At 53.0% G+C, this 16,174-nt stretch overlaps 2 protein-coding genes across 3 annotated transcripts in view; one reads left to right on the forward strand and one right to left on the reverse strand.

The window, feature by feature from the left end:
* TMEM86A (transmembrane protein 86A) lies at positions 1–10,512 on the forward strand. 2 transcript variants are annotated; one of them, XR_010113336.1, is made up of 4 exons: positions 177–212; positions 2,335–2,599; positions 2,975–3,518; positions 8,680–10,512. XR_010113336.1 is itself a non-coding variant. In XM_063608128.1 (3 exons), exons 1-3 carry the CDS (start codon positions 192–194, stop codon positions 3,409–3,411), a joined length of 723 nt encoding a protein of 240 aa, XP_063464198.1. In that variant the 5' UTR covers positions 1–191; the 3' UTR covers positions 3,412–5,353. The 2 variants fall into 2 exon arrangements, 1 of the variants encoding a protein (XP_063464198.1); XM_063608128.1 differs by lacking the exon at positions 8,680–10,512 and having other exon boundaries at positions 1–212; positions 2,975–5,353.
* The window catches only part of IGSF22 (immunoglobulin superfamily member 22), a 23,644-nt gene continuing 12,976 nt past the window's right edge, over positions 5,507–16,174 (reverse strand). Inside the window, exons 12-23 of the mRNA XM_057299120.2 lie at positions 15,904–16,028; positions 15,681–15,822; positions 15,256–15,552; positions 13,483–13,785; positions 12,057–12,230; positions 11,729–11,857; positions 10,789–11,085; positions 9,609–9,697; positions 9,206–9,398; positions 8,316–8,615; positions 7,219–7,548; positions 5,507–5,941 (exon numbers count right to left, since the gene is read on the reverse strand). Coding sequence (XP_057155103.2) covers positions 5,871–5,941; positions 7,219–7,548; positions 8,316–8,615; positions 9,206–9,398; positions 9,609–9,697; positions 10,789–11,085; positions 11,729–11,857; positions 12,057–12,230; positions 13,483–13,785; positions 15,256–15,552; positions 15,681–15,822; positions 15,904–16,028 — 2,450 coding nt within the window. The 3' untranslated portion in view covers positions 5,507–5,870. The remainder of the gene's footprint in view (positions 5,942–7,218; positions 7,549–8,315; positions 8,616–9,205; positions 9,399–9,608; positions 9,698–10,788; positions 11,086–11,728; positions 11,858–12,056; positions 12,231–13,482; positions 13,786–15,255; positions 15,553–15,680; positions 15,823–15,903; positions 16,029–16,174) is intronic.

The raw sequence follows: 16,174 nt of genomic DNA on the forward strand, positions 1-16,174 counted from the left end.
ATTGGCCCTGGCAGCGGTGACGTCACGGGGCTAGCTGACAGAACCCGGGCGCCGGGCGCTCGGGAGGTATTGTCCGTCCCTCCGGGCTTTGTAGAATCGTCGCCGGCTTACCTGGCCGTGGGCGCGTCCTGGCCGCTGCAGCCCGGAGCAGGGTGCCAGCCGCCGCCGCCGCCGCCGCCGCCGCCGCCGCCATGGTGTCCCCGGTCACTGTGGTGAGTGAGCGAGCGAGCGAGCCAGTGCCCGGCGCGGCTGGAGCCCACCGGCCTGGCCACCGGACTTCGGCAGGCCGAGCTGCCGAAGGGGCCGAGGCGGGGCGGGGGTCCCGTGGCGGCCGGAGTCCCGCGGCGGGAGGCGGGCGCTGTCACCGCCCCCCGCTCCTCAGACTCGCGGCGCCCCTCCTCGCGCGCCCCCAGCCCGCCCGCGGAGGGAGGAAAACACTGGCCACGTGACTCGGAAGCGTGACTTTGTTGATCTCCATGTATTTGGCGCGGGTCGGCGGGGTCGCGGCCCGGGAGAGGGAGGGGACCGCTGCCGGCCGCAGAGTTCCGCGTAGGCGGACCACAGGGAGGCGTGGGGGCGGGGGATGCTGGGAGGATAACAGGGACCTCCTGGGAATGCCGTCCCAAGTTTGTTTCCTAACCTTCCTCATTTTGTAAACAAGTTGGCGGACGCCCCTGAGTCTAAGAAGCGCTGATAACGCGCTGGGGGAAAAGGGGGCATTCTCTATGACATCCCCTGCTTTTCAGAGTTTCTCAACTCGAACCTTTTGTTTCGTCTCCCCATCCTCCTTATTCTACTACTGGGTTCCCTATAACTGTCAGGGTCTCTCCAGCTACTGCCAGTATCTCCTTCTAGAAAATATGGGGCTGGGAGAGGCCATGGAGCGGAGGTTAATGCTCCCAGGGGCTGGCAGGTGGTTGCTGGGCATTGTGGGCCTGGGCATCCCCTCCAGCCGCCTCCTCTGACCATGCCCCTACCCTGACCAGCCTTAATTTCCATGGGAAGTAGAAGTCATCTCTTCTCACTGCTCTTACCTCTGGCAGAACAAGGAAAGGCTTGGACCCTGGAACCACCCGTCTGCCTCTTCCCAATCCTCCTCATCACAGTCTGATCAGTCCTTAGGTACCTGGTCGTCTGGACTCTGAGTGTTTCCCAAGTCCTGTGCTGGGCAGCTCACCTAGCCAGAGACACAATCGCTTTGGGCAGAGTGTGGGTGTACAGGGAACTCCAGCTGCTCCATATCACCCTCAATGGATCTGTTAGCAGCCCAAGGAAAGGAGTTTCAAGGATCACAGATTCAGAACATCGCTGCAGCCCCCTCCCCCAGCTTGGACTCTGCCTGCAGTGGCCTTGGGTACAACCTTTCTTTAGCTGCCCTCTGCTAATCCGGCTGAGACCAAGTCAGCTGCTCTAACTTCCCCCTCTCAGTTCCCCATCTCCCAGCCTGTCTGCTGGCTCCAGATCAGAAGCTGGGAATAGAACCTCTCCCCCCTTTCCTGCCTCTTTCTGGTGTGGCTTGAGTTGCTCTTGTTCTCTGGGAAATGAGGCTGACTGACACACACCCTCCCTTCCCCCAATCCTTGAAATCTTTGGTGTTTGAAGGACAATTTTCTTGCTCCCAACTCATGGGTCCATTTATCTAGCCAGCATCCCTAGCCTAGCCCTCCTTGCCCTTGATGCCACCTTCAGGCTGGGGCAGGTGGAGTGGAGGCTGAGGAACAGACTGGTTGAGGAGGAGAGAGGCTGTGGTGGCTGAGGTGATTGGCATTGCCTGCTTTCCCACATTCCTGGCACACACCTGGTGTTGCCAGGGCCCTAAGGCTGCACCCTGGCCCCGTGCTGAGGATCACGAGTTGGCCAGTCAGGGTGTCTCTGTGGTTTCCCACTGACTTCACTCCATTCCAGAGTGAACAGCTGGGGGCTGTTGCTGGCAGAGAGGAGGGGCTAAAGGGGCCCTGAGGAGGGAGAAGGAGGGGGCAGGAAGGGAGAAGCACACTAGGCTGCAGAAGGGACGTTATTCCAAAGTCTGTTTGTTGCCCAGTGAGTGACTATTCCGGCCCAGCCCCAGGGCCCAGAGTGGAGGCAGATAGCAAGGACAGTGGAGCCCTTCCCCCTTCTAATATACTGAGCCTCAGGGCAGTAATGGGTTTGGCCACAACCTGCTGGCTGGTAGAGGCAGGCCAGGCTGGGTTTCTCTGTGTCAGTCTTCTCAGGTTGGGGGTGGAAGTGAGGTGGGGGTATGGATGGGAGTGTCTCTGGGGTGGATGCCTAGGCTGAGGGTGCTGGCTTTCAACCCCCAAGTTCTGAGTGCTGCCCTTGTCCTGTGTCCTCCAGGTGAAGAGTGAAGGACCCAAACTGGTGCCGTTCTTCAAGGCCACCTGCGTGTATTTTGTGCTCTGGCTGCCCTCATCTAGCCCATCGTGGGTCAGCACCCTCATCAAGTGCCTGCCCATCTTCTGCCTCTGGCTCTTCCTTCTGGCCCATGGCCTGGGATTCCTGCTGGCCCACCCCAGCGCCACCCGCATCTTTGTGGGGCTTGTCTTCTCTGCTGTAGGTGACGCCTTCCTCATCTGGCAGGACCAAGGATACTTCGTGCATGGTCAGTGGCCATAGTAGTTGCCTGGGAGGAGTCCTGAGGCTGGGGGATAGAGGGTCCTGGGCTGTGGGCAAAGATTTGGAAGAGGGAGTTCTTGAACCAGAGTGTGGGGAGCCTGAGGGTTTCTGAGGCCAGGGACTGTGAGGGTCCTTGTTAGGGGATGACCTCGCAGGGGAACTAGTGATCAGTTCCAGAGTCCTTCAGGGGACTGGGGTGGTGGTCTTTAACTTTAGATCTTCCTATCCCTGTTATCCCAAAGCAAAGCTGCTGGGTTATCCCAAAGACTCCACTCCATCGCCACCTCCATCCCTGCCCCCACCCTGTTACTCATTCTTCATCAAGCTTGCCCTCAGCTGCCTTTGCCCCTCTTACCCCCAGGTCTGCTGATGTTTGCTGTGACCCACATGTTCTACGCCTCGGCCTTTGGCATGCGGCCACTGGCTCTTCGGACAGGTCTGGTGATGGCAGCGCTGTCGGGCCTGTGCTATGCCCTCCTCTACCCATGCCTCTCAGGTGCCTTCACCTACCTGGTGGGGGTCTATGTGGCCCTTATCGGCTTCATGGGCTGGCGAGCTATGGCAGGGCTGCGGCTGGCCGGGGCAGACTGGCGCTGGACAGAGCTGGCAGCTGGCAGTGGTGCACTCTTCTTTATCATCTCAGACCTGACCATCGCCCTCAACAAATTCTGTTTTCCTGTGCCCTACTCTCGGGCGCTTATCATGTCCACCTACTATGCGGCCCAGATGCTCGTCGCCTTGTCAGCTGTCGAAAGCCGGGAGCCTGTGGAACACTACAGACTGACCAAGGCCAACTGAGGTGCCAGGGTCTGGTCACCCCTCTCTCCTCCTGGGGCTGGGGCCCAGATCCTGGGAACCTGCAGGAGCTGGATCAGGATGGCTGCAGTGCCAGCCTGGGGCAGCAGGTACTGCCTGAGGAATTTGCAAGTTCGTGTGGGGAGTCTGGAAAAGGATCTCCCTAGCAGAACTCGTGGTTCAGGACAATGCTGAGAGCTAAAAGAGCCAGCCTAATATCAGACTGGAGCCAGAAGTAGACATCTCCCCACCTCTACCCTATCAGGACTTTCAAAACCCCCCTGGAAGGTGATGGTGCTCAGCTTCTTGACACCCCCCCACCCACTTCCCCTACCAGGTGGAAGAGTCTGACTCCATGTGTTATGCCTAGGACCAATGGCAGTGCTGGGTTCACCCACTCCTCCCCTTTTTCATCTGCACAAAGTTGAGGGAAACAGGAGAATCTGTGCTGAGAAGACTCAGACCCAGGAGCCCCTTTCACAGGCCCCTAGTTGGGAAGACTGGATGAGAGTGGAGCCTCCGTTTCTTTTCCCTCTTCTATCCTTGTTACTTGAACAATCTCAGTCTCTAAGTGGTGGGTGGGGATGTGAAGAGGTGTGGGTCCAGGTTAGACAGGAGAGAGAACTTCTTTGGTCTCGGAGTTTGGGGTCTCAAGAATTCAAGTAGCCCCATCTCTCTCTCAGGCAAGCCCAAAGCTCAGGTCCCATACGCTACCCTTAGATCCTATCCCCAGGGCTAGGGTGAACCATGCCAAAGGAAGGGGCCAGCTTCTCTGTGTGTGTGTGTAGCCTGTCTCCTAGTCTGCCTATGTCTTTCTCTGCTATATGTTTCTGTCCTGCTGTCTGTCAAAAGTCTCACAGAGAGAGGGCCTCAGGGAGCTGCTGAGGGGTGCTGAGCCTGGCTCAGGGAGCTGGGACCCCTCCCCTCCAACACACATACTCACAGTGCTTTCCTCCTTGTCCCTCCTACACTAGGAGCAAGAGGAGGGGGCTCCAATGACACTCCAGGGTTTTAAGACCCAAGGCACATTCAATGCAAGGGGAGCAAGGATGGGACAACTCCATCTTCTGCTGCCCATGTGAAAAATAATAAAAATCAAGAGCCATTGGCTGCCCTGCTTGTGGGCCTGTGTGGCACATGCCTATCTTGGAGAGGGCATGGGGGCATGGTGCCAGAGGCTCTGGCTGTCCTCACAGCCTAGTCACAGTCCTGGGCAGTGCATCTTGGTGCCAGGCTGGCTACCTGGCTCTGGTGACACTGTGCTGGTTGGAGTGTGTCTCGCTTCCCTGGTGTGGGTGAGGATGTGGTTTAGGAGGATGGGGGATGAGTGGTATTTGCCACTGTCCAAATTTGTCCTTGATGTACTCCCCTGTGCACAGGTGCCCAGCACCCTTGGTGACCTTTAGTTACCCAGTGTCATCTATTGCTGCCCACCTCCTCCCCTCCCCACTTGAGACCTGCTGCTTCCTTCAAAATGATCCAGATTCCCTTCAAGCATCTCCCTCATCTTGGACTCTGGGCTTAGTTGAACAGCTGGGAGCAATGGGATTAGATTGGCTGATTCATTCATTAGTTGTAAAGCCCTGGCAGAATAATACATCACTCTGCTCCAGGAGCATTTGTAACTTAACAGACAATGCCCTAACCCAGAAGTAGAAAGGGAAGCCTTGGGTGGTGGTGGATATGCCATCAGTAGAGGTGTTGCTCATTTGTGGGGATGTGATTTAGGAGACTCAAGTCTCATGGGTGGTTGGATGAATCAGTGATTTCCAAATTAGTTTTTACAGAAATTCCTGGTAAGGGGGTAGCGAAGGAATAATGAGAGAAGGCAGGCTCAAAGATCTCCTATGCTTATTTCAAGTCCAGTAGCTTCTTAGGTTGTGTTTTTTTTTTGTTTTGTTTTGTTTTGGAAGGATTCCACTGAAAAACGTAAGTTTGAAACTTAGTGAGCTGGATGATCAATCCCTTCTAGCTCTGAACCCTGGACACTAAAGAGGGAAGATCTTGATCCTTTCAAACTTCAGAACTCTGAACACAGACCTACCTAGTGTGAAGAAATGGGAGGGAGCAGGATGGAGAGAAGGATGAAGTCAGCAGGACTTGCCCCCAAGCTCTGAGGGGAGGGGGAAAGTGCCATGTAGATGTGGAGGAGGGGAAGGGAAGACCAGGCCCAGTCACAAGAAGGCTGGTCACTGCCTTGTGCGTGGGTTTGGACTAGGCTTTCAGGGGTCCAGGTCTGGGATTCCCTATCATGCAATCACATCCATCCCCTTGGTCCCTGCTGTATATCACCCTCAGGAACGGGAAAGGATGAGTTTAGTTTATTGCCCCATCCCTTCACTGAATGTTTACATTAACAAACACCAGAGAGCAAACTGGGCTTCCTACACTGGGCCATGCAGAGGACAGGCCAAGAAACTTCACATCATAACAGCCTCCTGATGCCTGGGCTTGGCTGGAGCTCACATAAGGTGCTTTGATTTCTTCTGCAGACTCTCAGTGATGGATGCCACAATTGACTTATCATCTTTGTCTGAAAGAGCAAAGGAAGTATTCGTTATATTAATGATGCTGGCGACCAGGGAAATTCCAAACTGCTGGACTTCCTATGCAGGAAACCAGGAGCTGGACCCTGGGACCCTTAATCTTGGGTTGGCAGAGTGTGAAGGGGCAAGAGCTGCCATTTATCTAGCACTTAATATTTGCCAGACATTGTGCCAGGCAGTTCTGTACTGTCTCATTTAAGCCTCATAGTCCTATAAAGAAGATGAGAAAACAGGCTCAATGAGGTAGCTTGCTAAGGTCACATGGCTGGTCAGTGGCAGAGCCAGGGCCCTGGGCCCATTTGCTGTGCTTACAACCAGATTTGAGTTATCAGGGATCTCTTTAGCTGTGGAATGAAAGCTGGATAGCACCCACAGTGCCTTCCCTGGCCTAGTTCTTTTACACAGCTCAGCAGCCTCTCTGGAGATATTGTCTCAGTGCCAGACACTTAGCTAAGCACTCGAGAGACAGAGCAACAGGACAAGGTCCTTTCCCCAAAGAAAGGTATCTATAACTGGATAAAAAAGGTCTGTAACCATGGAGACCACAGCAATGGAGTGTCATCGAAGGTTCAGGAGTAGCAGAAGGTGAGATGAGAGGTGGGGGAGGGGGAAACCTTCTTCGTTTGGGATTTTACCATGAGAGGAAAGCTGGGGAAATTTAAGCAACAGAAAGCAAGGCAGGCCAGCTTTGCATTTAGAGTTCACGCTGCTAGCTGTGTGGCTATGAAGACAGTAGACTGGGAAGGAATAAAATGCTTCCCCCTATGTGTGCACACATGAGTAGAAACATGGCATGCATGTACAAAAGGCAGGGTTCCCTTCGCTCCTCCCCTTGTTTGTGCCCCCCACCTGTCCTTATCCTAGACCAGTTTTAATTTTTATTGCACATCAGAATCACCCGCAAAATTTTGTAAACATATAGGTTATTTCCAGAACCGTGCCAGAGAGATCGTGATTGGTGAGTCTGGTTGAGTCCTGATCACTAGTATCTTTTTTCTGAAGGCAGGTCTAGGCTCACCAAGAGTTGCAAACCACATCTTATCTAGGGATTGAGAACTCTCATGTCTGCAGGGGCCAGGCATATAACAAATGACATCAAAAGGATGGGAGAGTGGTAAGAACTGTGGCCAATTAAGAATGTTTGCACCACCTGTTGGCAGTCAGATTAAAAAACGGTGCCAGCCAAATAGTTGACCAATGGCCCACAAGACCAGCCTTTTGCGCCTCTCCCCCTCCTCGAGGCCGGACCCCGCGGCGCCCTCACCATAGACGGTGAGCGTGCAGCCGCTGCGGTCCTTGCCCAGCTCGTTCTCCACCAGCACGCTGTAATCGCCGCTGTCCTTGAGCGTGCAGGTGGGGATGACGAGGGTGCACACGCCGCTGGTGGAGTTGTACCAGAACTTGGAGTTGGCCGTGATGTTGACGTCGCCCTTGTAGAGGGTCACTGTGGGCCGCGGGTTCCCAAGGAAGGCGCAGGTCATGGTGCAGTCCTGGCCGCGGAGCACCGTGTGTGGCTTGAGGGGCGTCACGAAGCGCGGCGCGTGGCGCCAGTCCTTCTTCTCGTAGGGCTTGAGCTTGGCGCTCAGGTCCTGGACTGCGCGGGCGGGGCGGGGCAGGCCTTGAGCGCGCCCCAAGGCCCCCACCCACCACCCACGTCTTACAGTTCAGCTTACACGGAACCCCGAGGACCTAGGCCAGATTCCCAGCGCCACCAACTCTGGGGGCCCAATGTTACACTGGTTCTTAAGGGCTCCCCACCCGCCCCCAGGCCTCCCCCGACCCCCCAGCCCCGTCCCCAGCCACTCCAGGGTTCTGCCACCCAAACCACGCTTTCCCACACCCCTGGGGCCGAGATGTCATTCCAGCGCCAGCTTCCTGGAACCGGTTATTCCCAGTCTTTAACTCCGCCTCCAAGCTTCCCCTACGTCATATCAGCGACCACAGTCTCCCCTCTTATCCCTTTAGCTCCTCAGTTCGAGTTTCCCGACGCGGCCCCCACCCTTAACCCCTAGCCTCCAGGGATCCCAGACATCCTCCCGGCTCCCTAGAGCCCTCCCCTGTTCTCAGCCCCGTTAGACCCTCCCCTCAGAGCAGAACGCGTTTGCGCTCTATGTCCCTCCGCAGCCCCTCCACCGTCCTCTCTGCCCCCAAAGGTACCTCCCCACCTCCACTTTAGTCTCACCCCTAAGTACCCCGAAGAAAGCCAATATTTCCTTCTCTCCGCAGCGTCCCAGATATTAACTGTTCTATCTCAATGGTTTTCAGATTTTATCTTGCCTCTTGGGTACCCTTTGGGACCCTTATGTCATCCCCACCATCAGGGCACCCAGACTTAACCCTAACTGCAAGTCCCAGACTCACTCTGGTCCTTATTGATGAGCCAGGTGTCCTTGGAGTCAAGTGGCTCACTGTCACCGATTTCATTCCGAGCCACCACTCTGAAGTAGTACTTCCTGCCTGGGAGCAGCCCCGTCACTGTGTACTTGTTGCTGAAGACACGCTCGGCTGCTGTGTACCAGGTGGCTGTGCTTGCATCCCGCTTCATGATGACATAGTGAGCCTCATTGTCCTCCTGCACATCTGGGCTGTGGTTCCAGGTCAGAGTCACTGTGTTGGGGACTTCCTCAAACAACCGTAGGTTTGTGGGGGGCCGAGGGAAATCTGGAAGAGTTGGAAGATCTGTCAGCGACCTTGGGGCACCTGAAGTATTGTGTCCCCACCCCAGCCATCTGCCAAGTCCGATGGAAGATAAGATGGGACAAGTCTCAGGCAGCTGGTGTCTTGGAGTCGGAAAACTATTTCTGAAGTCTGCTCTGCCATTTACTAGCCTCGTGACCTGGGGTAAGTTACTTATCTGAGACTTCTTTCCTCAATTGCAAAATAGAGCTGACAATGACTATTTCGTAGAAATAGTGGGTAAAGAGACTGGCATGTAGTTACTGTTCAGTAAAAATGAATCCATTCCTTCCTTGGGGGTTTAGAGCTTTATTTTAAAGCTTCCAGCTCTCTTTAAGCAGTCACCCCAATTTTTAATGGATTCATCTCCATTTGTCCCTCCTGCCCCTCCACCCATTTCTACTCTCTCTGCCGACCATACTCTGTATGATAAAGTCTTGCTCTGTGGTGTCAAAGAAATCTTCATGGCCCTAAGGCATGACTTTCCTGTGGTAGGAACTCAAGCGGCACTGGGGAGCTGTACTTTGGAGAGTGTACAGGGATGGGTCTTGGAGGCCTCTGCCTTCTCTCCATACCTGCCACGCGCACATGGATGTCATAGTGTGCTTCTCCAAACTCATTCTGAAGCAAGATTCGGTACACCCCTGAGTCAGAGCGCTTGGTGCTATTAATGAGGAACTGGGAGTGGTTTTTGCTCTTGGTAATTGTCTCTCGGCCCTTGGTGGGAACGCCATCTTTCTGCCAGATCACGTCAGGTGGTGGTGAGCCCTGAGTAGTGACAGGAGATGGCACAACTGGTCACGCAGATGATATTTGGGGGCAGGCCTTCCTCCATTGTCGAGGAGTTTCCTGCCAGGCTGTCGCACCAGGGGTCTGGTAAGGGGCAGAGTCAGAGTCAGAGTCAGAGACTGTGATGGCTACAATAGCCATCTTGGTTATGTGGACAGTGTATGGAGGTCAGGGTCAGGGACAACTCACAGAGAAGGCTGCATGGATGCAGAGGGCTGTCCCAGCGCGAACCACCATGTGACTCTTCAGCCGGGCACTGAGGTCAAACTTGGGTGCAGCTGAGATGGAGGAGACAGAGGTGGAGGCATGGATCTGTCTTTCAAGAAGACTCTGCTTTAAGCCTCCTCATCAAAGCCTTCCCAACCTCTCCTCTTTTATGCCCCCACTACAGGCCATACAGACATCTAGCTGCCCTGCAACACTGTGAAGCATTTATTTGTTTTCTCATCTGTCTCCTTCTACTAGTACGCAAGACCCTGGAAGGCAAGTCCTTGTGTCTTGTTTCTATATCCCTAACACCTCCTTTTGAAATTGCCATTGCAACAATTATAACAGCGAGAAAATTATGACAGTGAACAAGATCTGATCTAACCAACCCCCATCTTGCCTTTAACCTCCAAACTGCCCTTAATCATTCCTGGTTTCAGACCAAGCTAATGTTGGGAGAGACATTTAGTTTATAGCTTAGATGGTAACAGTCTTCCCCCAAACTAAATCACCTTTGCGAAGCTAATGAAAGGCCACCAGGTTAGGAGGATGTGAGGAGCCTGAATTCTGCTAAGGTGTAGACATAAAAGATTACCAGCCATTATTCCATAGATCACAAGATTTGCAACTCCCCAGCTGCTCCTGCAAATAACATCACTATTGTAGAGCCTAAGATTGGTGGTTGAGATGTCTTTTCAGGTTTTTGCATTTCTGACGACTGATGGTTCCACCTGGACCTGCTCTCCCTCCACCCCACAAGTCCTGTGGCCCCACTCAGAAGCAGGCTCCCTGGACTTTGAATTTTCGGGGAATTGATTTGGGTAATAACTCTGTCTCCCATACAGCATGGCTGGCCTTGTGTCCATTAAACTCTTTGTTGCAATGCTGTGGTCTCAGTGAACTGGTTTTGCGTGTACAATGCGCAAGAAAAACCCATTGGGTGGTTACACCTTGACACACAGTAGATGCTATTTGGCACACAATGATTGATTTAGTGGGGGTGCCCCTGAAGTTACCCCTAACTTTGTCCAGGCACAACAACTATGGATGACTTTTTCATGATCATAGCATCATCCAATTTTCCTGTGGGATGAGGCCCCAGAGGAGAAGGTTTGGAGGTACAATGTTGGGCATGAATCCCCAGCCCTCTCTGTGTCCTCACCTGGTGGTGGCATGGCACGGACCCCCTCGTCTAGCTCCATAGGCTCCCCAACCCCAGCCTCATTCACAGCCCGGATTCGGAAGAAGTATTTCTGCCTCTCGGTGAGTCCTCCCACTGTGTAGCAGGTGCCTGAGATGGGGATCTTTGTGCACTTGGACCACTCCTTTGTGTCTTCAGCCCTCATCTCAAGGATGTAGCCAGACGGCGGGTCTCCCTCTGCAGGCTCCCGCCAGGCCAGGGAAATGCTGGAGTTGGAGGAATCAGATACATGCAGGTCCTGGACCAGGCCTGGGGGTTCTGGGGTAGAACAGACATGTAGTCAGCCCCTCCAACTCATCTCCACTCAATGCCTTGCCCACTTCCCACACTCAATACTCCTGAACCCCATCCTTCACTACTTCTAGCTCCAGATCCCTCAGTTAACACCCTCAGTACCTAGCCTTATACACTCAACCTCCAAATTCAAATTCAGTTATCTTACTGTTTTAACACTTTCATCCTTAAACTCAATACCCCTTAAATTCAACATACCCTACATATTCAAAGCTTCTGTATTCAAAACCCCAGCCTTTAACCCAACCATCTCCACCACATCCACTTCCAGGCAGTACCTTCACCTTGCTTCCTAAATGCAACACCCTCCAACCATCTACCTCACACCCTTACTCAACCCTCAGCATGCCTCTCCTACCTCACCTAACTAGAAATACACGAAATTTAAAAAACGTTTTTGCACCCCACCTCCTCACTGTCCCTGACTCTCAATCTTTATTTGCTGGCTTTCTCTTGCGTGTGAATCTTGTCCCTCTATGAGGCTGGCAGTTTCCAGAGTGTAGAGACTGTGATACCTCGTGTCATACTTTCCCAGGGAAGAAATTCTTTGTCTACTTTGAATGGGCTAATTCCATTATGTGTCAGGACCTGGCAGCCGCATACTCACTAACAGGATCCTTGGCCACTACTGAGCTGGATGGCACACTGGGCTGTCCAGGGCCTGCCTTATTTACAGCTATAACTCGGAATTCATATTCTGTGTCCTCCAGGAGACCATCCACAGTGCACTTGGTGCCTGAAATGGGAAGATGAGGGGTCGTGAGGCCAGAGGCATCCATGGGGTGAGAACAAGAGTGAGAGACATAGAAGAGGAGGTCATGGGATGTTGTTAAAACTTCCAGAAGAGTTGGAGGAGGGACTGTGTCAGTAGTTAATGGGTCCACTCAGCAAGACCTCCTTTGGTTACTCCTGGGCCTCTGTTCCAAGGACCTCACCCTGGATGGGGTCCTTGTTGACTGGCACCCACAGGTTGCTGCCTTTCTTCCTTCGTTCTACAATGTAGCCGAGCACTGGGGCTCCCCCATCCTGGGTAGGGGCATTCCACGTGATGGTCACGGCTTCTTTAGTCACATCAGTCACTTGAGGCTGGGAGGCAAAACCAGGAGGCTCTGTGGGGGACAGAGAGAGTGCAAAGGTTAGGAGGGGGAGCATGTAGATAGTTGCCCACCTCATGCTGACTTCTGCCTCGCCTGCTTAAATAAACTCAAACCAGTGCTTCTTTTTTCTTTTTCCTTTTTTAGAGACAAGGTCTCACTCTGTTGCCCAGGATGATCTTGAATTCTTGGGCTCAAGTGATCCTCCTGTCTCGGCCTTCCGAAGTGCTGAGATTACAGGCATGAGCCACAGTGCCTGGCACAAATGATTCTTAACTTTGCTTGCACATTAACATCAAGTGGGAAGTAAAAACAAAAATGAAAACAAAACAAAAAAAACCACTGACAACAACTAGTGTCTGGGTCCTGCCTACCCATATTCTATGCCTGGTGTGAATGGCAAGTATTATTAGCATTATTAAAGAAACCAAGTGATTCTAATGTGTAGCCGACATTGAGAATCAGTGACTTAAACTTTCCCACAGTGTGACCCCCAATCCCATCATTCTCAATCTACTGTCCTGACATGGAGATTTGGAGATCAGTTGGGAGAGGTATAGCAAGTAATTCATTTGCAGTAATAATAATATTATTATTTTTGAGACGAAGTCTCACTCTATTGCCCAGGCTGGAGTGCAGTGGCATGATCTCGGCTCATTGCAACCTCTGCCTCCCAGGTTCAAGCAATTCTCTTGCCTCAACCTCCCGAGTAGCCAGGATGACAGGAGCCCGCCACCACACCCAGCTAATTTTTGTATTTTTAGTAGAGATAGGGTTTCACCATGTTGGCCAGGCTAGTCTTGAACTCCTGACCTCAGGTGATCCTCCCACCTCGGCCTCCCAAAGTGCTAGGATTACAGGTGTGCGCCACTGTGCCCAGCCTGCAATTATAATTAAAATGCCAATGTTGTCAAGGATTTTCTGTGGGGAAAAAAGAGTGGTTTCAAGGTTATCCCTAAAGCAACATCATGCTCACTTGGATTCTGGGATGACTTCTGGGATGGAGAAAGAAGTGGAGTCAGTTCCCCAAAGTTGTGCACGTCCTGGGTATACCCATGGGAGTGTGTTGTGCATGTGATATGACTGGACAACGTTGACAATTCCTGCCCAAAATGATGTTCTGTTTTTACTCTGGAATCGGTCTGTCTCATGAGACAGCTAGAGAGATGTTCCTGTGGAATTCCCCACAGATCAGTGTTCCTTCCTGGCTTAAGGTCCCCATGCTGACCCCTGGGTTCCCCACTGAGCACCAGGCTATCTCACCGACCTATGGGATTTCCTGCAAACACTTCTTCCGTCTCCAGTGGGTCACTCACACCTTCTGAATTGACTGCCAGGATACGGAACTGGTAGGCTTTTCCCTCTTCCACCTTGTTGGTGGAGAAGTTGGTGACTTTGCCGTCCACCTCGCCTATCTTAATCCAGGACTTCTTGCCAACTGCCCTCCGTTCCACTATGAACTGTGTCACAGGTCGTCCACCATTGTCCTTTGGAGCCTTCCACTTCATGTGCACACAACTACCTGAGAGCTCCAGGAACTCCACCCGGCCCTGTGGAGGCTTCGGACGGTCTGGGGACAGAGAACAGCTTCAGAATGGGGCTTTGGAACAAAGGATCAGAAGGGCCTCCTCCCACTCACCAAAGGTCTGCCCAGACTAGGGTATAGCTGGATTTTGAGCTTTTTGGATCCTTTGCCCCTCCCTGTGTCCACCATCTCTCCTTCTAAGACTTGCCCAAAGAGTTTGATCCTTGCCCCCGTGAGTTTCCCATCTGCCTAGCAATGGCTAGACTAGAGACCTTAGGGGCCCCTGCCCTTAGCTGATCTCCCTGTCCCCTTCCAAACAAGTTCTCCCCCTCTTCTGAGCTTTGAGAACACCAGTACTTGCTGGTACCACTGTTTACCTTACGTTATAATTACAGTCTGTCTACCAGTTTCACCCCTTTTGGATTGAGGAACTGCTGGGGATACTTCATCTCTGTGTACACAGCAGTGAGAACACAGAGAAGGTGCTCAGTCTTGCTGCTGAATTGAATTGAAACTCAAACTTTCCCATCCCAGAGCTTGATGGAAATGCAGGTAGAGGAGGTGGTGATGGCGTGTATGTGGCGTGTTGAATATAAGTACATTCAGGCCAGCTCCTCTTCTCTTTTCTTATATCCTCATGTTCAGACAAATCCCAAATCCCATTCCCAATCCCCATTCCATCTTTCCCACCTTATTTTATCTCCAGCTCTATCTGACCTCCCACCTCACCCTGTTTCACTTTCAAACTCACTAACTACTCTTTCCAAACAACCTCACCTCCATCCCTAAATCCCACCTCTTTTTTGTTGTTGTTTCTTTTTTTTTTTTTTTTTGGTGACAGAGTCTTGCTCTGTTGCCCAGGCTGGAGTGCAGTGGCCTGATCCTGGCTCACTGCAACCTCTGCCTCCCAGGTTCAAGCAATTCTTGTGCCTTAGCCTCCCGAGTAGCTGGAATTACAGGTATGTGCCACTACGCTCGGCTAATTTTTGTATTTTTAGTAGAGACCGGGTTTCGCCATGTTGGCCAGGCTGGTTTCGAACTCCTGACCTTAAGTGATCCACCCGCCTTGGACCCCCAAAGTGCTGGGATTATAGGCGTGAGCTATAGGTGAGCTATAGCCACCGTGTCTGGCAAATTCCACCTCTCTTTCACCTCATTTCCATCTTACCTCCTATCAAGTTTTCCTCTTCAAGTCAATAACAATACTTAAGTAACATCTGAAAGTATATTATGTCCTGTGTTCTTAGCTGTGCACTTTAAATTAACTAGAAATGGATACTAGAAAAAAAATCACCCTGTTCCAGGTAAGAAGCTGAGACTTAGGGAGGTTCACTCGGCCAAGAGCTGGCTGGGAAGTTAGGAAGCGGGCTTCTGGCTGCAAAGCCAGCCTTCTAGGCCCATTCCCAGCCCAAACTTCAACTCTAACTCTGGCCTCCTCCTCAGCCTGCCTTCTGCCCTGAGTCTGGGCAGCAGGTGCCTTCAGCTCAGCCCAGCCCGGACTGGCCCTGCCCTTACCCAGCACACTAAGGTGCAGAGTGGCCGTGGCTGAGCCGTGGTCATTCTTGAGCTTGAGCAGGATGAGGCCGCTGTCTTCACGCACACAGTTGGAGATGGTGAGCAGTGCCTGGTCTTCCCCGCGCTCCATGGACACGCGTTCCTCCTCCGTCACTTCCATGCCATCCTTGTACCATGTCACTTTGGGCAGTGGTTTTCCCCGGAAGGGGACCTTGATGTGGGCCGTGTGGCCTACCTTCACGGTGATGGGGTGCGCAGCCAGTGCCTCCAGTACTGACGGGTCGATGGTAGGAGGATCTGTGGGGTGGGGCGGCAGGGAAGGCTTGAGCATTGGCATGGAGGAGCCCATGGGGCGGGGGAGAAGCCATGAGCTTGTAGGTGGGCCAGGCATGGTTGAGCTTTGCCTACCTTGGACAGATCCATACCTGCGATGAATACAGAGGCTTCACTTTCCGCGCCCTTGGCCCGGAATGTGTACTTGCCCTCGTGCTCAGGGCCCATACTGGGAAAGATGAGCTTGTGCACTGCACCCTGCTTCACAATCTGCACGCCCGGCAAGTCCGTGATCTGGGGGTCAGGGGTGGGCGTGAGTGTGAGCATAGGCCAGGTCTACCTCCTTCACCCCCTTCCCTGGCCTCTGCTTCAGACCTCCTTGCCATCCTTCAGCCACACACCCTCCACCTTCTCGTCATTCAGCACTACACACAACTCAGCTGGGCTCCCAGTGGCCGCGTGCACGTCGGACATCCCGCTCTTCACTGTGGCCAGACGCTCTGGGGAGAAAGGTGGGCAAGGGACTGGCTCAGGATGTTGGGGTGGGAGGGACTTCTGGGAAAAGGGCTGGTGGCGATGGTCATGGAACTGGTCAGGGGTGCTGCGTCAATCAAAATAATTTATGATGAGCAGGCGGCTTGCCAAT

This window comes from Pan paniscus, chromosome 9, assembly GCF_029289425.2.
Source record: "Pan paniscus chromosome 9, NHGRI_mPanPan1-v2.0_pri, whole genome shotgun sequence".
Classification (NCBI taxonomy): domain Eukaryota; kingdom Metazoa; phylum Chordata; class Mammalia; order Primates; family Hominidae; genus Pan; species Pan paniscus.